The sequence below is a fragment of the Nicotiana attenuata genome, chromosome 5 (assembly GCF_001879085.1).
Source record: "Nicotiana attenuata strain UT chromosome 5, NIATTr2, whole genome shotgun sequence".
NCBI classification, from domain to species: domain Eukaryota; kingdom Viridiplantae; phylum Streptophyta; class Magnoliopsida; order Solanales; family Solanaceae; genus Nicotiana; species Nicotiana attenuata.
Window position 1 is genome coordinate 20,087,984 of NC_031993.1, and position 21,790 is coordinate 20,109,773.

At 40.6% G+C, this 21,790-nt stretch overlaps 1 protein-coding gene across 1 annotated transcript; it reads right to left on the minus strand.

Moving 5' to 3' along the window:
* On the minus strand, positions 17,641 to 21,067 carry LOC109225453 (F-box protein PP2-B10-like). The gene is made up of 3 exons (XM_019390123.1): positions 20,683 to 21,067; positions 18,717 to 18,835; positions 17,641 to 18,514 (listed from the first exon to the last, which is right to left on the minus strand). Exons 1-3 carry the CDS (start codon positions 20,986 to 20,988, stop codon positions 18,016 to 18,018), a joined length of 924 nt encoding a protein of 307 aa, XP_019245668.1. The 5' UTR covers positions 20,989 to 21,067; the 3' UTR covers positions 17,641 to 18,015.

Consider the following 21,790-nt stretch of genomic DNA (forward strand, 5'->3'; position numbering starts at 1 on the left):
CCCCCCCCCCCCCCCCAGGTTCAGGGCGTGACAGAAGTGGTATCAGAGTAGTTCTGTCCTAGGTATTCTACAAGCCGTGTTTAGTAGAGTCTTGTTTATGGGTGTGTTGTGCACCACACATATAAGCAGGAGGCTACAGGGCATTTAGGACTGTCACTCTTTCTTCTTACTATAGATTGTTTGTAGAGCTCAGTTGTAAGAACTCAATTTCCTAAACTCTATCTTATTCATAATACGACGATGCCTACATTAGAAAGACAGTTGGTAAGAGATTGCATGTGGCTGTGGAAGAGTTAAGCCAGAGGCACTCGATTTTGCATCATGCTTATGATAAGTAAATGTGAGGCCTTCAGCAAATCATGTGTGTACCAAGACATGTAAGCCTCTTGATAAGGAGCCTTAAGGTAAGAATAGGTGAGGCACCGGGTGCCGGTCTCGCCTCCCCCGCCCCCTCCCAGGTTCGGGGCGTGACATCATTCTTGCTTAAAATCATGCAAGTAGTATCTTAAATGTGAATTGCGGCCTGGGCAACTAGTAAATCATGTTTAATTGCCAAAACCATGTCTAATTTGTAAAAAAAAATTACATGAAACATAAGGCAGTTCTGCATAAACTCAAATTGTGCGGCCACACATACTTTTGTGCGGTCTGCACTTCTCTAAGTTAGGGCATCTGTGTGCTTGAATTGTGCGGACCGCACTCAAAAATATGCGATACCGTAGTGAAATTATTCGATCCGCAGCAAAATTGTGCGGTCCGCACTGTTGAATGATTAGAGAACCCAGCAGTCTGAACCTGGGGCTCAAAATTGTGCGGTCCGATTTTTGATTGTGCGGCCGTACTTTCAAATTATGTGGTTCGCACTCGGCTATCTGCGACCGCACTCACTTTTGTGCGGTTCGCACTGTCTCTTCTGAGTCTGATTTCCTGCAATTGTTATGCATGAATCCGTTACTTCCAACTCTAACTGATCCTCATCATTATGCATTGCAGACAATGGTTAGATCACGTGGTAGAGGAGATACATCAAAAGGGAGAGCATAACCCTCCTGAGGCCGAGGTTGAGGCAAAAGTAACCTTCCACTATCAATCCGAAGAGCCATAAGCAAGAAAGCTACCGCCAACAGAGTTCCTGAACCTTCCGAGACCAGTGAGTATCTCCCATCTGGGGAAGCTTCTGAGGGTAACTCTGTGCAACCACAGCCGGATGCCCAATCACAACAAGTTCAAAGGAGATACCAACTCCGTGACGAATCCTCTACCTCAGCTAGTTTTTCTGAGGGTTCAGAGGTAGGTAGCCAAGATTTTGAGCCCTCTTCCTCACATGCTCTGGCTGCCCCAATCAATATAGATGATGATGATATTCCGGATGATGGTAGAGGGGGTGATACTACAGTGGGGGTTTTAGAGAGATCGAGGAGAAGAGAGATGTGGGAAGACAGATTCGTCAGCTTGACTGCCTTCAACAGATTTAGAGAGTGGTGGCCCCAGTGATCGCTCACACTTTAGCGACAGTTCTTGATGAAGGATTTGGACATTCACAATCCAATTGTCCTTAGACAATTTCGGGAGTGAAAGGGATGTGAATGGTTCACCCAAAGTGTCCTCGACGCAAATGAGCACTTGGTTATGGAATTTTATGCCAATGTAGCGCACATTAAGAAGGGTACCAAGATAACCAAAGTGAGAAACCTAAAAATCTGCTTCGACTCTTGTGCTTTGAACTCATTTGTGGGATATGAAGAAGTGGAGGCAGTGCAATACTTGGGAAAGATTGCTATGGGTGATGTAGCTCGCCCGTGGTTAGCAGAGATTTTGGCAGCTCGAGGACCACCACCTCCGTGGCTCACAGCAGGGGTTCCCATAATCCGGGCTACCCTAAATTTTGAAGCAAAAGGATCGCAGACATTCGTATGCAGCCGCATTGATCTGTGTTTGAATAAGAACAACCTCCCACTTCCCCGATCAGTCCCGGTGGCTTCTATTATGGCTGGGTACCCGATTAATGTTGGTGCCATCATGTCCACCAACATCACATTAGCTATCCAGAAAGATGAGAGATCATACCCGTACCCGAACTTCCTCACAGAATACTTTAATAATCAAATGGTGGAGCCGAGGCAGTATGACACAAAAGTAAAGGCCAAGAAGCCTTTCTCATGGTAACACCTACAGGGTGCTGACAACCCGAAGTTCAAGGGTAAGGCAACTACCTCCGCTGGCCAATCTGAGGAGCCAACGGTAGTAGTTACTGATCAGCTGCTGAGCCTTCCACAGGGGCCATGCCTTCTACAACAGCCGTTCCTTCCACCGGGATAGCAACCATGCCAACACTTTCTTCTTCTAGACCATTAGCTCCATTATCAGTGCCAGCCTCATCCACTTATCCACAAATAGCGTTGCGAGTCTCCTAGACATTGGCGAGTCTCAACAACTGGATGCAGGCAGCTACTTCAAAGCTGTTTGACATATCCAGTGCTATTGCAATAAAGTCTTCTGCCCTAGCAGCACCATAGGTACCTCCGTCAGTGGAGGAAATATTGAAGAAGCTTCTGGACAACCAGAAGACCGTTATGGAGACTCCAGTAGCGCAGGGGAAAGTCATTGAGGAGTTGGGAAAGCAAGCAAAGAAGATGCGGAAGTCTCAGGCGTCAAAGAAGTCAGTGGAGAAGTTGAGAAAAGAGATTGCCAAGACTGTATTGGCCGGAGATCTACCATTGGACCTGCTTATGGAGCCAGCAGTCTCAGCAGTACCTGAGGCATTAGAGGCAGCAACTGGCCAGTCTGAGGAGCCGGTTGCGACTACCCACACCGCTGAGGAGATGATCCAGATGCTCAACAACCCTGTTGTCCCTCAGCCAGGTGATGATGAGATATAGCTAGAGGAGACCGAGGGTGCTACGGATGCCATGCACACTGAGATCACATAGGGAGTTCTCTTAACTCTCTACCCTTCCTTGTTCTTATTTTGTTAAGCATTGGGGACAATGCTTATTTTCATTCGGGGGGTGGTCTATTTTGATTGATTGACACTGACATTTGGCATGTAATAAGTCTTATACTATTTTTTCCTTTTATCTTTATTTTCTCTTTGGTATGTATATATTCTTCCCTCTCATTTGATGTATATATTCATTCCCTTATGTATATATTCATTTCGTTTTGGTTTGTATATTCATTTGTCTTACTTTCCGTAGTTTACTTCATAGCTTCTTTAGTTTGTTTTTCCTTAGTAGTATAACTTCTTATTTACTTTAGTAGTTTCTTTTGGATTTGTTAGCTTCATTTTACGTTTGAGTGAACAATAAGCCTTTGGTTTCTTAATGCCACGATTTTTTCCAAAAGTGGATTTTGTGTGAACCGGGTGGCTCTTCCCAACGATGGATGGCGTGACAACCTTCTTAAGGGATTGAGTACGTTTTCTTTTATGTTTATGCTAATATAGTAGTAATGAATAAAAGGGTATCAAGCATGCTTCACTTGGTACCAACACATTTACCTACGGCCCTATGGTTAAAAACAAGTTGTTGGCAGAAAATAGCTCTAGTTGTGATTCTCAATCTTAACTAGGGTTGTTGTAGGCCCTCGACTCCGTTCTCTTTAGCAATCCAGTAGCGTGGGAGGTGAGGTATTGAATTTCAAGACCAAGTACCCATTCTAATAGTCTAGAACTTGCCCCGAATGTTTTTGTAGGGGAAATTCTAAGTGTAGCTTAGCTTGATAAATGATTGCAGGCCCTCCTTGATCCAATTTGAAACTTGAAATCTTCCATAGCCTACCAATGTGATATTCCTAGTCAACCCGTTTGAGCCTAAGCCCTTTTTCTTTCGATAACCACGTTACAAGCCTTTATCCGTTTTGTAATGACCCTCTCTTGGCACCCGATCTTTCCTTAGCATTCTTGAGAGACAATTGGAAAAAATATAAGTTTGGGGGAGAGATGAGGAGTTTGAAATTTATATAAAGGTACAAAGAAGAGAAAGAAATAAAGAAAAGGGAAGGCAAATAAAATAAAGAAAGAACAAAAAGAAAAATGCCAAAAAGAAAGTGAATAAGGTAGAAAGTTGAAGGGATTCAAAAAAAAATATGAGGAAAGGCATGAATTAAATAGAAAAGGAGAAAAATGAATGTCATGACCAAGAAAGAGTGACATTACGTCTCTCTAGTTCCCCCGAGGGAAAAAGAAAATGACTCAAAGAGTCGGTAAAATATGAGCCAAAAAGAAAAAATGGAGTGCTTAAGGAAAGATGAACCCATTCTATTCCAACAAGTCCTACCTTGGCCCAAAAGCCTTCATTACATCCCGCAAAAGCCCTACATGATTTCAAGTTGAGTGAGCTTGCATTTGTGGTGATTTACATAAAGGGCAAGCTTATGGTACTTAGAGCCGGAGTTGTGATATTCTTTTGAGAGAGATGAGCGAACTTTTTCACAATCGTTGATTCGAGTGTTACATTCTAAAGTGAGATATGCTAATGGAGAGTAGAGGAGGAGGAGTATGGGATCCACAATGACCTACATAATAGAGCGAGCGTCCTTGATGAATAGAGTCAACTCTTGAGCTCTAGTGTCACATTAGAACTATTGTACTCAAAAAGTCAAATCATTGAATTGTTGATAATTCATACATGTTGTGGATAATTGTTGGTCCCAATTGATGTGTGTTTGATTCACTTTAGGCCAGCTGAAATAGTTCTTGTTTTGTCGAGGTGGGATTTACCTTATTTGCTTGAGGACAAATAAAAGCATAAGTTTGGGGGAGTTGATAAGTAGGGATTTTGACTACTTATTTGCGCTCTTTTACTTTAGTTTTAGATCAAAATTGCTTAAAGGTATTCCTGAAAACTAATGAAATGTGCTTGCCTGCAGGAGTGTTGAAATATGAGCTAAAGAGCTGAAAATTAACTCTTGAAGGAGTAATTTTGGATAAGGACAGAAACAAGGCTAAAAGGGCACTATGCGGATCGCACAATATTGAGTGCGGCCGCAGATCATGAAGAAGACCTCTGACAAGAAATGACACGCAAAGTGCGGACCGCACAATTCTGGTGTGGCCGCAGAAGACAAAGATCAGAGAGATGGGATTTAAGTTCAAGAAGAAATGCTTAATGCACCATTTTTGTCTGGCCGCATAATCAAGAGCGCGACCGAACTCATTTTTATGCGGTCCGCAGAAGTCTCAACAGCCAAAGCCCAAGTTCAAGGAGTGTGGATCGCACTATAATTGTGCGGCCGCAGAAGCAAGAGTGCGGCCGCACTCATAAATATGCGGTCTGCAGAAGAAGAAGGAGTGTGGCTGCAACCCAGAATTGTACGGCTGCAAAACTGGAACCTGTCAAGCCAAGTCTCATTGTGCGGACCGCACACATAATTGTGCGATCGCACTACCTCCGCAGGGCAATTTTGTTAGATATTTTCAGCTTAGTATAAATAGAACTTTTTGTCATTTTTAGGTTAAGTTTTGTTTTAGAGGAGCACCTGAGCGTTTTTCTTTACTGTATTGGGTAACATTATACTAGTTTAGCATTTTAACATTAGATTTTCTTCCCTTAATCATCTATTATGGCTTTTATGTTAGTTTCTTCTTTAATTTCTTCAGTTTTGATGAGTAGCTAAATTTCTAGCTAGGGTTGTGGACCAACCCTAGTGTGGGTACTTGATGGGTGTTTGATTTAGGGCTTGTTTGTGACTGGGATACCAATTTGTTACGACCCAAAAATACACTGGTCGCGATGGTACCTAACCCAACCCGCTAGGTAAGCCAACTAATAACTATCCAATCTCAATAATATTTAACCGTACAATTAATCAAAGAAAATCTTCTGAATCTTATACATTTCTCAAGGACTGGTAATACAAACCATGAGCTTCTAAGAATAGAGTTTACAAAGCTGATATGAACTAAATACACCTTCTGTTTGAAAATTACATAAATAGAGTTTTAGAATCTAAGGCTACCATGAACAAGAGGCAGCTACAACAGGGATGCATGACATCTTCCAATCTAGCTCTCATCGAACACAGCAACATTGGCATCCGAAATTTGCACGCAGTGTGCAGGAAATGTAGTATGAGTACAACCGACCCCATGTACTCAATAAGTAACAAACCTAACCTTAGGTTGAAAGTAGTGACGAGCTGAAACATGGTCGGGTTCAACACCAATAGCCAACAACAATTCAAAACAATGTAGAGCATATAAATAAGGAAGCAACTATGAAAAATATCTTAAGTGGACATGGTTCTTTGATGTAATCACTGCTATGTATTCAAACAGGCAGGGAATTCCAAAGGAAAAAGACTCCCTATAGCCCTCACAGCAAGTACGTTACTGTACCCGATAACTGGCTATGCACTCACTATGGTAACACTGGGCACTTTAAGGAAACCTGTAAGGCCAGATTTCAGTCTCAATAGAAAAACAAAGTTTTTGCTGAAAAAGTAACTACTGCTAGGGAACCTGGTCCCTCATGTAAAAAACGTGTGATGCCTGCTTGGACCAAAAGAGCCCTCATCATCCCTTTCTTCATTACAAGGGACCCAAACTTGTTTGGGTTCCTAAGTCTAACTCTTGATTTCCTTGTGCAGGGAGCAGTGAAAGGAGCAGCCAACAATGGTACATGGATAACGGCTGCTCGAAGCACATGACTAGAAGTACAAATGATTTCCTTTCACTGAAGGCCCTGCAAGGAGGGAGTGTATCCTTTGGAAATGGCAAAAAGGGATACATTCTGGGAGTTGGAAGGATTGGAAAGTCTCTCTCTCTCACTCAATTGAAAATGTGTACTATGTGAACCGGTTGAAGTACATCTTGCTGAGTGTTTCCCAAATCTGTGACAAGGGAAACAAAGTAGAATTTGTGTCAAGGATATGCATAGTCATTAACCTTGTAACTGGTGAAGTGGTGTTAGTGACCAAAAGATACAAAAACATCTATGTTGCTGACTTTGAGTCCTTGCAAAATGGGGATCTCAGCAGTCTGAGTGTTGTTAATGATGATGCTAAACTATGGCACAGAAGGCTGGGTCAGGCAAGTTTTGTGTTGCTGAACAAATTGGTCAAAAAGTACCTGGTTCGTGGTCTGCCCAAGTCAAGTTTCAGGATCACAAGGTATGTGATGCATGTGTAAAAGGAAAGCAAGTCAGATCATCTTTCAAGCCCAAAAAGGAAGTTAGTACCTCAAGGCCATTTGATCTCCTCCATATGGATCTATGTGGACCTATGAGGGTGCCAAGTTGAGGAGGAAAGAAGTACATCTTGGTTATAGTGGACGACTATTCCAGATTCACCTGGACTCTGTTTTTCATAACCAAGGATGAAACCTTTCAAGTGTTTGTGGCATTTGTGAAGAAGATCCAGGTGAAGATGAGCCATAATGTAGTATGTATCAGGTCTGACCATGGGACAAAATTTGACAATGCCAAATTCGACGAATTCTGTGCTGAAAATGGCATCACTCACAATTTTTCAGCTCCAAGAACACCTCGCCAAAATGGTGTTGTGGAGAGGAAGAATAGGACTCTTGAAGACATGGCAAGAACACTGTTGATTGACAGTGGCATTGCAAAAGGTTTTTGGGCAGAAGCCATCAACAGTGCACACTACTTGGTGAACAGGTGCATGATCAGGTCCCTTCTGAACAAAACGCCATATGAAGTGCTGAACGGAAGGAAGCCCAAGCTGACACATTTAAGGACAATTGGCTGTAAATGTTTTGTTCTCAACATGTCAAGGAAACACTTGGAAAATTTGATGGCAAAAGCGATGAAGGAATCTCTGGGCTATTCATCACAAAGAAAAGCCTACAAAGTATACAACAAAAGAACTCAATGTGTTGAGGAAAGCATATATGTGATCTTCAATGAATCTCACCACTCATTTAGAAAGGATTCAAATGATAAAAGTGATCAAGACGGAGAACAGTCAATTGTCCCTGGTGAAGTCATTGACATGGCAAATGGAAAGGCTGATATGATGAGCCACGTCGAGGAATCAAATGAGGATGGTGCAACCATATCTCCAATTGATGGAGAGGAACCTGGTCCCTCAAACACAACAACTGAAGCTGAGAACAGAGTTGTCGATTTTGTCCAAGGCACCCTACGTGCTGAGATGAGAAGCAACCAAGGATCACAGTCAGAAATACCTGGAGGTTCACACAATGAGATTCCGGTGTCTAACTGGACGCACAAAAGTTCACACCCTCTTGAAAACGTAATCACTCCTCTTGATTCAGGAATTCAAACCAGATCAAAGACAAGAAACTCACTTACCTTCTCAGCCTTTCTCTCTCAAACTGAGCCCAAAAATATCTGGGAAGCATTGAAATATGCAGAATGGATTACAGCTATGCAAGAAGAACTCCATCAATTTGAGAGAAACAATGTATGGCACCTGGTTCCACGACCTGCTGACCAAATAGTTATAGGAACCAGGTGGGTATTCAGAAACAAACTTGATGAGTTTGGAAACACAATAAGGAACAAGGCAAGGCTAGTAGTTCAAAGCTACAATCAGGAAGAAGGGATTGACTACGAGGAAACTTTTGCTCCAGTTGCTCGAATGGAGGCCATCAGAATTCTTATTGCCTTTGCATCTCATATGGAATTCAAATTGTTTCAACTGGATGTCAAAAGTGCATTTCTAAATGGTTTTCTAAAGGAAGAAGTCTTCGTCAAGCAACCACCTGGATTTGAGAATCATGAGCATTCTGAGCATGTCTTTAAACTTGACAAGGCTTTATATGGGCTAAAGCAGGCTCCTCGCGCTTGATATGAAAGGTTGTCAAAATTTCTTCTAGAAAATGGATTTACAAGAGGAAAAATTGACAACACCCTTTTTCTGAAGAAACGAGGGAGGAACCTACTCATTGTGCAAGTGTATGTTGATTATATCATTTTTTGAGCAACGAATGATTCTCTGCGTGGAATTTGCAAAACTCATGGGGAGTGAGTTTGAAATGAGCATGATGGGGGAATTGAATTTTTTCTTGGGTTTACAAGTTAAGCAAACTCCTAAGGGGACAATAATAAGTCAGCAGAAGTACATCAAGGAGCTGCTGAAGAGATTTGACATGGAAGGATAAAAAAATAATTGACACTCCCATTGCCACAGCCACTCGTCTGGACATGGATGAACCTGGTTCCTCTGTGAATGAGACCATGTATAGAGGTATCATAGGGTCACTCCTGTGTCTCACAGCAAGCAGACCGGATATTATTTTTAGTACGGGACTTTATGCTAGGTTTCAATCTAATCCAAAGGAATCTCATCTGCAGCCAAGAGAATCTTGAGATATCACAAAGGAACACAAGACCTGGTTCTCTACTATCCCTCAGGAGACAATTCTGATTTAATTGGGTATGCTAATGCTGATTACGCTGGCTATTTGGTGGATAGGAAAAGCACTTCTGGAATGGCACATTTTTCTGGGTTCATGTCTGATTTCATGGGGTGCAAGAAAACAAAACTCAGTGGCCCTCTCAACTGCAGAAGCTGAATATGTGGCGGTTGCCTCTTATTGTGCTCAACTACTGTGGATTAAATAGCAGCTGGAAGATTTTGGGGTGCTTTCTGATTGCGTACCCTTACTATATGAATATACCAGTGCTCTCAACATGGCCAAGAATCCAGTTCAACATAAGAGAACAAAACACATTGATGTGCGACATCATTTTCTCAAAGACAATGTTGAAAAAGGGCTCATCTGCATGAATTTTGCAGCACAGAAGATCAAAATGCAGACATCTTCACCAAAACACTGAGTAGAGAGCACTTTGAAAAAAATCGCTTGGCACTAGGGTTGATGAAATCAAGCTACGGACTTGGTCCCTGATGACTGGCTACGAAAGAAATGTACAGGTAAAATAGCTAAAAAGTGTTTTCTAGCAAAGTCTAACTCATCTCTATACCGTTATAGGTAGACACGCATGACGATTACAGAGCAAACAAGTAGCAAATCCATTGCACATTGGTCAAAGGATGAAGCTTACATTTGCAAAATCTGTCAGGGAACCTGGTTCCCTTGACACATGTTATTCGTTTCTTTGTACTCTCGCGCACAATTTTTAAATGGCTGAAATGGTGCCACGTCATTAAAATTGTCAATTCTCTCTTTTCCACTTTTTGAACCCAAGCGTCTCACCTGTTATGAAGCGACCCGACTACCCAAAATTGATACCCACTCCTAACCGATTCCTCAGCCCTCTTAAATACATCCACTCACTATCACTCTCATAACTGTTAACATCACAAGCCAAAAATTTCCTTTTTCTTCTACCTAAACACTTTATTCTTCCAACGAATCTCACTATACTCCACCATGTTTGAAAATCAAGAAACCTAGACTACTCCAAGTGTTGTCTCCACTGTGTCTTCATCCATTGAAGCACTAGTGATAGAGCCCACACTCCCCACTCCGACTAGTCCAAACCCTAACCTAGAGTCACAACCACCCTCTGCTTCCTCTCCAACCTAATCGAGTACTGGTTCTCATCGGAGTTGCAAAACTTCGACGCCCAAGAAATTTGTGGTTGCGACCTCTCATTCTAACTCGCAGAAAAAATGGTCGAAGAAGTTACAGTGGAGGAAGTTGAAAGTCAAGAAATTTCTAGCCTACCAGTGGAGGAAAGATCTGACAAAGAACATGGTGTGGGTCATATCAGTGATGAATCAACAATGACAACCCCAGGCCATGTTTTTACATGTAATTCTCTTCTTATGCCTTCTGAAGTTACTTTGGAGTTACAAGAATAGGAATCTATAGAAAATATGGTTGGAGGTTATGAGGGTGTGTCTGAGTCTCAGGGGGAAGATAATGGTGCAGGGTCGAGGGTAGGGAACTGGTGCCTGTCGAAACTTTGGCACGTGACAGTACTACTGGGGAACCAATTGAGGGACCTGATCCCTCCGCCCAAAAAGAGCCCTCTGGTTCTAATTTGGATAAGACCCCTAGTTCTTCACAAGAACCCCAGGTCAGTATTGATCCCGCCCCTTCTCCTCATTTCAATGTTGGGCCATTATCAATTGTAGTTCCTGAGATGCGATCTCTGTTTGAGAAGGAGAATGAGGATAGTGAAGAAGAAGATTATGATAATGTGGCTCTGGCGAGCTTTATTAGTGCTAGGAGTAGAAAGGCACCTCCTTAGGGGTCGACTTCTAAGAGACCTATCACAAGGTTGCAGAAGAAGGAAGAACTTGAGTCAGTTTTAAGGAAAAACAAAGAGGAAAAGAAGAAGAAGAGATTGGTGAAATATGGAAAGGTTGTCAATTAGAAGGTAGTGCCTCCTGCACTAGTCATGAATTTTGATGATGAGGTAGAAGAGGAACCCGGTTCCTTAGTTCGTAAGTCCTCAAAGAACCTTACTGTTCTAATGTCCAAAAGGGAGTCATCTGTGAGCAAAAAAGAGTTGAGGAAGGTTGAGGGTGAAAAATCTGGTGAGAAAGAGAGTGCGAAAGTGGTTGAGCAGTCCTGTGATAAAGTGGCTGAGGAGTCTGCTGAGAAGATCTCCAGGAAATCTGTAGACAAAGGAAAGAATGTAAGAAAATCAGTGAAGCAAAAGGCTGGTGCTAGTGAGGAAACTGGTTCCTCCAAAAAGGCCAGAATAAATGTGGACAGGGATGAGGAAAGGGAGAACTTGAGAAATCAGAAGGTGCTTTGGGGCCGCACGTTTGCCCATGATATTCTTGAAATTTCAAGAATGCACTAACTGGCTGACATGTGTGAGTACCAACAGTGGACATGTCTGTTCACTGGTGACAATCCCAAGGTTTATGAAGCAGAAGTGCGGAGTTTTTATGCCGATTTCTTCGCTGTTGAAGATGATAATATTTGTCTGAAAGTGAATAGTGTTGATTTCGTGATGGATACTGTTGTTCTAGGAACTGTTTTGGGTGTGCCTACTGATGGTATGTCTTCTATTGAGGGAACCTGCTCTTCTAACTTCAGCAATGCCATTGTGAAGGATAAGGCCATACAACACGGGGAATGGGTACACAAGAAGGCCCTCTTTCCAGTGTACTAACTACTGTTTGAATTTATGAACACGGTTCTGCTCCCACGCACAGAAAGGAGGTCAATAACTTCACGAGTAGACCTGGTTCTCATGGAATCACTGGATGGCTACACTACTATAACTCTGCCTGGTCTTATGATAGAACACATGAAGAAGGTGGCAGAGTTCAAGGATGGTAATCATGGGTTGCCTTACGGGTTCCTTCTCACTAAGGTTTTTGAATTTTTCAAAGTCCCTTTGGGAAAAGCTAAGGTTGGAACTTGCAAACAAACTTTCTCCAAGACCACCCCAAAAGAGTGTGAGTGCATTGACAGGAGTGGAGGGGTTGGCAGCACTTCTACTATCTCTCAGCTGATCGACGCTCAGAACAGTTCCACTGAAGATATAAGGAAGCTAAAGGCAAGGAATGTCATTCTCGAAGGTCAGCTAAGTCAGGTTCAGGAGGCACATGGTTCTAGCAGCTCTCAAAGCACAGAGGTTGCCCGTTTGACAAAGGAGAATGCTTACCTCGGAAAACAGGTTGAGGACCTGAAAGAGAGACTGCTCAACGAGCAGGTGTCAGCTAATGCTCGAATGGACATCCTTCTTAGAACCCTTGCCTCTTCATCTGGGCCTTTCCCTTCCAATGCTCCCTAAAAAGTGTCCCCTTCCATGTGTCAAGATTCCTAGTGTCTGTCCTCTGTTTGAGTCCTAATGATGTTTATGACTGGTACCTTTTTTTGTTGTTTTTATTTTGTAGATGTGTTGGTAACAATGGAACTGCTCCCTACTTAATTATCCAAAATTAATGAAAGTTTCATTCTTTTGTCGTGTATGCCTTGCGCTTCTACTCTAGTTTTAGTCATGATTGTGTGCACACATGTGGCATGAGTTAACTAAGCTAGACTTCTTTTTGCTTATTGCTTGCTATTGATCTTTTAATGATGCCAAAAGAGGGGGGGGGGGGGTAATTGAGGGGGAACAAGATAGGAAACAGATTCAGGGGGAATACAGGAAATGCGAATGTCATTCTGGTTCTTAGGGGGAACTTAAATTATAAGTTTGCCATCATCAAAAAGGGAGAAATTGATAGGTTATATGTGTATCCCTGTTATGTTTTTATGATCGAACAAACTTATTGTTAAGAACCAGATAAGGAACCCGTTACACATCCTCAAGTACTTAAGATCAACAAGTCTCCAGTCGGGGATGCGGTTCAACTCTTCAGAGTCAGAACAACAGAGGGAACAGATAGCTACCAGTTCGCGTGGTGACTGTACAAGTCAACCCCCCACAACTGTAAAGTTGCGCCTGCACACGCAACAATGCAAAAATAATGCAGCAGTCAACTTTATGGGGAATGCCCTTTACCTAACTTGCTTACATCATTCAAGTGATGTCACAAATGAATTATTAACATCAAGAAAAGGTAAAAAAACACTTGCACATTCAAGAATTAATCAAGCATTCTCTTAAGTGATCAATCAATCTGGCAAGTGATTCTCAAGGGCATCAAGAACAAAGAACAACATAACAATGGACCAGTTCCCTGTATCGAGTTATTACATGTCCTTAGTTGTGTTGCACCTTTGTTAAAGTACTTTACTTGTAATTCCTACTTAGCTTAGTTAGAAGCATTGTGTAGGAAACCTTTGTAAATCATAAACCTTTGTGTTTGTGTCTTGGCTAGAGTTAGTCGAGTTGTAAACCTTTGTAATAGAGTTATTACAAAGTGGCTTGTAATAGAGGTGTTACAAGTTAGTGAGGGATTAAGAGGTTAATTCCTAGGTTACAATAGGTTGTAATCTGAAGTTTGCTCAGTAGTGAAGTTGAAATCCTACAAGAGTAGGTCGTGGTTTTTAATCCCGTGAGCTGGGAGTTTTCCACGTAAAACTCCATTGTGTCATTTACTTACTGCAGTGTACGTGTGTTCTATGGAAACTAATAGAGAAACTGGTTCTCTATATGGTTTGGTAGACCCTTAGTTTCCATCAGTAACCAAAAAACAACCTTCCCAAAAGCAACAAACTTCCAAAAAAGTTGTTAAGCTAAACAAACATAAACAAAAAAGTAGGAAAAAACTAAGGAGCATCATCCACGGGAGCGTCATCAACGGGAGAAGAAGGATTAACTTGAGAAGAAGAGGCTTGAAAATTAGACTCACCAGGAACAAGTCCATCTCCATCAGCCTCAAGACCTTCGTCTTCAAGTGAGGAAAAGCTTTGACGTTGCTGAGTTTGATCAATTGCTTCTTTAGCCTTAGCAGTCTCAGAATTAAGGTCAAAACCCTCCTGGTTGGCTTCAATTAGAGTCTCGAGGAGAGTGTTTAAGAAAGCCCATCTTACATCCAACGATAGTTTATTCTCGAGAATCTCATAATCCTTCTCCCACTGGTCAATCTCATCTCTCTACTCTTCTTTTTCTACTTTAGAGGCATCGTAAGTTGTCTTCAAAGGAGTGAGAGAACTTTCCAAGAACTGAATCTTATCAGTGGAGGCACGGAGATCTTCCTGAACTTGAGTAAGTGTTTGAACCAATTCTCCCGCATAAACCTCTTTCTGGTTAAGGAGATTCTTCAAACTCCTTATCTCTTCAGTTGCCTTGGAAAATTGTTCAGCAAAAGAGGACTCAAGTATATCCTTGTCCTTTCCAACCTGGTTAGAAGAAGATTTTTCAACCGCTAATTCAGCAGCAATCACCCTCATTTGTTGTTCCAAAGCATTCTTTTCTTCTACCAGAACCTCTTTTTCCAGTTGAAGACCTTTGAATTGTTCTCTTCAGTTGTCAGCTTCGGTGCAAAAATCTATAACTTGCTGCTCCGCCTGAGAAACTCTTTTCATAAGCTTTGTGCCAATCAAGTTGATCTGCAAAAAGGGAGAAAGAGTTAAGAATGAGAAAGAGAAAAGAAAGGAAATATAATTAAGCATATACCTTCAAAGAAGAATGAACGATATCATTCATTAAAGTCAGAAAGCTACGGCTTTCTAACTTCTTCTTCTTCTCTACAGGGCCTAGCAGAGGCTTCAAACACTCATCGGCTTGACCAGATTTTCTTAATAAGTTCCCACCTTCAGGAACCTCAACAACAACTCTTTTCATTCCCATCCTGATGCTAGACGGTCCTGTCTCTGCATGAGAGGTAGCCATGGGAATAGAAGATGAGGTGGACGCAGCCACGGGAGTAACATCAAGAGTAACATCAGGTAAGGACACAGAGGGGTTAATGGAAACTGAAACTGGAAGGGAAGCAAGGGGCAATTCTTCAGAAACAGGCCCAAAAGTTTCATCACCCTCGAAGCCGTGAGCAAATAATCTATCAACAGAACCTGGGGGAGGATCAACAACATCTTTATCGGAAATCACTAAAGGAACACTCTCTGGCTCATCGTGAGTCTAAAAGGGATTAAACTTGTTGGAGGGTCACGAGAAGGAGTAGTTTCATCATCAGAAATCACATGTCTCCTGACTCGTGGTCTTCGTACTAAAGAACCCTCCTCTATCTCCTCTTCGCCATCAGAGCCACGGGCTCCATCAGTTTTCCTTTTCAAAGAAGAAGCACTTAAAATTCTTTCTTGAGCAAAACTCACGGAAAGCCTGGTTGACGGAACAGACGCGGGACTAATGCCACGAATAGAAAATCCTAATAAAAAAGAGAAGGATGAGAAATTCTTGAACAAACAAGGAAGAGAATAGGAAAGACAGTGAAGGTAAAAATTACCGTGTGTCTTCACTTTCCAACCGAATTTTTGAGAAAGGTATTTCCAGGACCTTTTCTCCATAGGTGCAGCTGTTAACATTTTTTTTACCCAAGCACGGAAGTTGGGAATTTTATCAAAAACGTCCATGGTTGCTGAAAAATTGAGTGTATGATTATAATGAAGTCCTTTGAGATATTTAAAAAAAAGGAGAAAGCTTACATGCAAAGTTCCATTTCTCTGGGAAAAGCATGTTTTCTTCGCCTACTAATCCACTGATGGGAGCAACAACAAAACATGCATACCAGCCACGGTCCCGATCGTCTTCAGGGCTTCAGGGCTAACCAAAACTCTCTTACTTCTAGTCACGAGGGTAAAAACACCTTCGCGAAACAGTTTGGGGGAGTACAGGTGAAGCAAGTGCCGAAAAGTGAAAGGCATGGAAATCAAATCTGCTAAATAACGAAGGCATGCAACAACCCTCCATACTATGGGGCCAATCTGGCCAAGACACACGTTGAAATAACGACATAATTCAATGATTACTTGATCAATAGGAGGTTTGAACCCTAAAGTGAAGGGGTAGGTATAAACAAAAGAAAAACCGGCATGATAGGAAGTAATTCTCTGGTTGGCACCAGGAACTAAAACTGGAGAAATCTTGTTTTCAGTGACACTTTCTTCGAACCAGGGAAAAAAGACCAGTAGTGATCAAAATCGGGTAAAGGACAGCAGGATTGAGGGAGGCCATAGAAGAAACTTGATTTCATATGGTTTCACGATCAATAGCAAAAGAAAATTCTTAAGGAACAATCTCTGTAACTGTAGGTTCACGCACAGGATCAGCTAAATCTCTATTCCTAGAAGAAGATCTAGAGGTTAAAGGGGCTCTAGGCCTAGAAGAAGATGGCTTAGCAGCACTACTCTGGTAAGAAGAACCACGGTTAGATATTGAACCAAGACTACGGAGCCTACCACCCCTCCTAATTCCAGTAGGAGCATTATAAAGAACAAATTCGTCAACAATCACAACCTTGCGAGGGTCTGGTGAATTGTCCAAAGAAGTACAGAAGGAAGGATGCAGAAAATGCAAAGAAGGAATAAGATGATGGATACCGAGGAAAGAAGACTCTAAGAAATCAAAAAAGAATGAAGAATTCATAAGGAGACACGACCATTGTTAAAGTTGATCATTATGAAGCGTCATAATGGAACAGTCACTTCGTGACTGACCTAGTTGCATAAAAACCCTAAAAAGACGCTGAAAATTGCAGAGCTAATCGTTAGAAGCCACGTGGCATGCGTATTAAATGGATGTGATGTGCATCGCATCGATTCTGAAGGAGACATGATAGTCATTACACGTGCAATGTTAGTATACCGACAAAACATGACGCGTGGAGCAGTGATATAGCGACGAGTGGCATTCTCAATTAATAGAGTTAAGAATACGAAAAAAGCACGACAAAAACACCCACAAGACAGTATAGAGAAAAAGACCAGGCCTGACAGTTGTCAAAGAAGAGGCGAGGACGGAATGAATAAGGATAAAAAAGAAGGGAAGATACATGAACCAGAAGTAAATAAGGAAGGCGATTTGGAGCAGTTATAAAGCATTTATATCAATAAAATATACCAGTTACGGTTATCTGTGGTAAGGGGCAATTAATGCGATTAATGTCCATAATAAATTCAGATTATGCGAAAAAACCGTTATGATTGTACACTCCTATATAAGGCTACAGAATTTTATTTGTAGAACAAGTTCCAAGTACTACTGAAATACATTATATAATTCTCTTTATAACCTTGATTTTAGGGATTGATTATTGATTTATCCATTATTTCTCTTTGTTAATTCTCTCTATAATTTTCACTATTTGTAAAATAGCCTATTGTGAAAGTAGAGTAAAATTTAGTTATCAATAACCCGTTTTCTTCTAAAAATAAGCTTTGACCAAAAATCTATTTTTTTCGGTTAAACAACAGTATACGAGTGACATCACCCACAAAGAGTATTAAGCAGCATATGAGTTCCACAAATTATTTAAGACAAATAACTACAGAAAAAAACGACAGGGGACACATTACAAATCACAAGAAAATATAAAATGCTTATGACACTATACACGTACTAGCTTTTAGTACCAACTTGACTGCAATGGTGATTCAATTCTTGAAACTTGTGCAACTCTTGTGGTCAAGATCTCCCCAGCCACACGTGGGACAACGGTTTTAGGCCTCGTAGCTTCTACTACCTCTTTTTCTTGCACTCACTTGAAAAGTGGCTTAGCACAGACACCATATGAACTTTCAAAATCAAATCATTAGCCCTCCTTAGGCCTGATTTCAATCCCTTCAACAACTAAGCCACTTTTCCAGTTACCTTCCTTGATCTCTGTCAAGCTCATCTCCAGTTCTACTTCTTGCCCTCTCTTGACAAAGAATTCTCCCAACTCAACTTCTAACCATCCATCACTTCTCTGTTGTGGATATCGTGCTTGTGCTTCGTTTTCTGAAGGTGGATTCACTTCCCGTCTTAGGATATTCGCCATCTGGTTCAATAGTCCCAGCCGCCTTGGAACAATTTGGTACATATGCCTCCGTGCTGCCTCTGGATCCAGAAAAACTGTATGTGATTTTCTTTCATGCCCCGAAATCCCTAATGCACCCTCTGCACTTTGGTGATCAAATCCATATGTCCTGGATTTCGTTGTGAACACAAAGTACGCTGCATAATTGGTGTCAGGGGATAACATAGAAGTGTTTATCTTGCCGGCAATGTCAAACCAGCAAACGTCAAGAAGCTCAGCGACCTCTGAGAACCTAGTTTCAAAAACATCACATTAGATCAACTTGAGAATGACAAAATGGCATCTTATAAGAACCAAGATTCTACTCTTCTTCACTTTAGCATAACTTTTATCCTTAGAACTAGACTGCAAATGAAAAAACAAGTACTAATCGTAGAGGAAAAGGACTTCTCTTCCACCCCGTAATAAAAGTTACTACTAGTCAAACGAAATACCTGGACTCGGGAAGGGAGATCCATCTCCAATACCTAGGTGTGTCAGCCCAAACAATTGCAAGTGACTTTGCAGCTAACATGTAACATTTCTTTCCACTGCGCTTCTCCAATGAGAAGCTCTACATTCCATCAATACCAAGTCAGAAGTAAGCTTAGCAAGCAAGAAAAAAAACTAAGCCCAGCAATAGTTGCTCAAAGTAGAGAAAATAGGAAAAATGAGCTAATCACATGTGAAAAAAAGTGTAGCAGAAAATACACAATGTGATCAAGGCGATATCAATATGTACTTAACGACAAAATGGTGGATCCACACCTATCCACAAGTGGACAACTGTGATCCTGTTGCTTTTTTTTTTTTTCAAATATTCTAATTTCCTTTGGTACCCAAAAGATAAAAGAGGGAAAAGGGGGTAATGTGAACGTGAAAAGGCTTTGATTTGTGTATCACAAAATGTTAATACCATTCAAAAAAGAATTTAAAAGAATATGGTTAGCAGGCACCACTATATAAGGTTCTAACACTGTATTCAACTTTCCATCTTCTGCATCAATGTTGATGTAGCCAATTGCAAACAGATCGTCTCTCTCACACATGGACTTGACGAATACAGGAAAGATATCAGCTTTCAATGAGTTCAAATTACCAAGAACTAGCACATACTTAATGTCTATGTGACCGATGGATCACTTTAATCTTTGAAAGAGAAGATTCCAGGAATAATTTGAACCACTATCTTTTCTTCTGCATGTTTCACATCGGTATAATTCCCATATTCTATACGTTTCTTTTGGCAATTACCTCACAGTCTGCCAGATAGCTTTTATATCGTTGAAGTCGGTCTTTAAACTACTCTATTTGCTTGAGTGACACAAGCAAAAAGAAAAAGTCGCAGTTATCCACTTGTGAAATGACTGACTAGTATATCTTCTTCACTAGTTCAATCCATGTGAGTAAACATATGAGCAAAACATTCTTATTGTTGTGCAAAAATAACATGTTCTAGAGTAAAAATTGTTTCACATTATATTTCATATCAAAACAAACCAAAATCAATTCTCTCCTGACAAATTACAAACAATTCTTTCAAAATCAAATCCAAACACTCAAAAAAAAACACTAAACAAACTACCCGAAGGAAGGTATGGCCTAGTGGTTAATGAAACGGGTGAAAAACAGTAAGTGAACAGAAGCAAAAAAACACTAGGTGATCTCGTCCCATGTGTGACCTTGGTGAATAGAGTTACCTGGTGGGAAGTGGCAGGGGTGCGCACAAGCTGCCTGAACACCACGGTTGTCCAAAAAAACACTAAAATAAAATCATCACTAAAATAAAATCATTTCTAGTCCTGACGCTTGTTTTGGTTTAGAATGTAATCTCCAACTATAACAAAATGAGTTTAAGTTCTATGTATTGACAGCGTAAAATTATTTTCACAATCAGAGCACTTATTTATCTTGGTAAAAGTAAGTAATTAACATGCTATCACAGAATAATATAACGAGACCTCTACGATGTCAACGTATATAACTTGAATTCGAACAAGATATTATGAGTATATCCGCAATAATTGTTTTCAAAAACAAAACAGACCAAAACCAATCTTAGAACAAACTCAAAATTAGTCCTCTCAAAAATAAATCCCCACATACACACCAAAAAAAAAATAATTAATAAACGACCTTACTCCACCAGACGCATAGTAGAATATAATATCCAACTATAATAACAAGCCTTTTTTTGTGTGTGTATTTTCTCGATCGAATGCACTTCATTCCGAAGTATTCCATACAAAAAATTCACATTTTTCGAATTCTCAAACAACAAACAAAAAATTCGAGATTAAAAATATCATTTCCAACGAAATCAAAATAAAGAAAACATAGTAGATAACACTATCGCGAACCAGAAAAATAAAATAAAAAATCATATGTATCAAATAATCCATCATGTATGCGATAAATTACCTTAGTGCCACCGTCAATCAGAAAAGGATGATCACAGAGATAAAGATAAAGCTCTTTCTTCGAACCGAACACAACCGAATCCGGTCGATCACTAGACCGGGAAATAATATCACGATAATCCGGCGGCAAAAACCGGTCCCAAACGGCATCCGATTCAGCAGCGGACCGGAAAGTTGAAGCAACAAGCGATAACCGACTCGCATCCCTCGGACACGTTAATGATAGAACGTTCGCTATGCAACCTTCCGGCAGGTGGTAGATATCGACGCCGTTGACGGCGGAGCTATTTCGGCTTTCCATCGCCATTGTGATGTACCTTTGTGTACCTGATGATTCTCTCACTATTTATATGTGTGAGTGTATGAAAAAAAAATTATTTCCGTGACGGTAATGGGTAAGATTATGTAAACGGGCCAAAGCAGCTAATGTGTGGTTGAAAATGACTTCTCTTTTTTAAAAATTTAAAATTGTCGGAACAGTTTTACGTGTACAAAAAGTGTAAGTATTCTTTTATTCTTACCCGATTTCCTTGCTGTTTTTTTTTTTTTTTTAATGAGAATCTTATAATTCTCTGTGTAAATCAAACTTATTCTTTTTACAACTATCAAACTTATTGCATTATATCATTTGTTTGTCATAAGGGCATCAAACGGGGGGGAGGGGGACGGAATGAATATTAAGGGCCAAAACGGGTAAATACTCGATTTGATTCATATTTAATATGGATAGAAAATGAGTTAACCAACCATATTATTCATGACTTCTTAAATTGGATCACTTTTGGTGGAATTCCAACCACAATTTGAGTCTTTAAAATATAAAAATTAAAATTATTAGTTATCCATTAATTATCTATTTTTTAAGTGGATAATATGATTTTTATTCATATTTGACCCGATTTTTAAAATCTTATTATCTAGCCCATTTTAGTGATCGTTGGATAATGGTTTTTTGTCCACTTCGCCACCACTAGTTTGCCATATACTGTAGCACTTCACGTTTTGATTCTTTTATGACAAGTTGTGAAATTGTAATATCTAACATATAGTTCTAAATTGATTATAAATCTGATTTATAGTATTACCCTTTAGTTTTGCTCAGATACACG

Coding starts and splice junctions, on each gene's coding strand:
- LOC109225453 (XM_019390123.1), bottom strand. CDS start 20,988: ATGGCGATGGAAAGCCGAAATAGCTCCGCCGTCAACGGCGTCGATATC. Junction 18,836..20,682: donor TGATTGACGGTGGCACTAAG/GTAATTTATCGC, acceptor GATGGAATGTAG/AGCTTCTCATTGGAGAAGCG. Junction 18,515..18,716: donor ATCTCCCTTCCCGAGTCCAG/GTATTTCGTTTG, acceptor TTTTGAAACTAG/GTTCTCAGAGGTCGCTGAGC.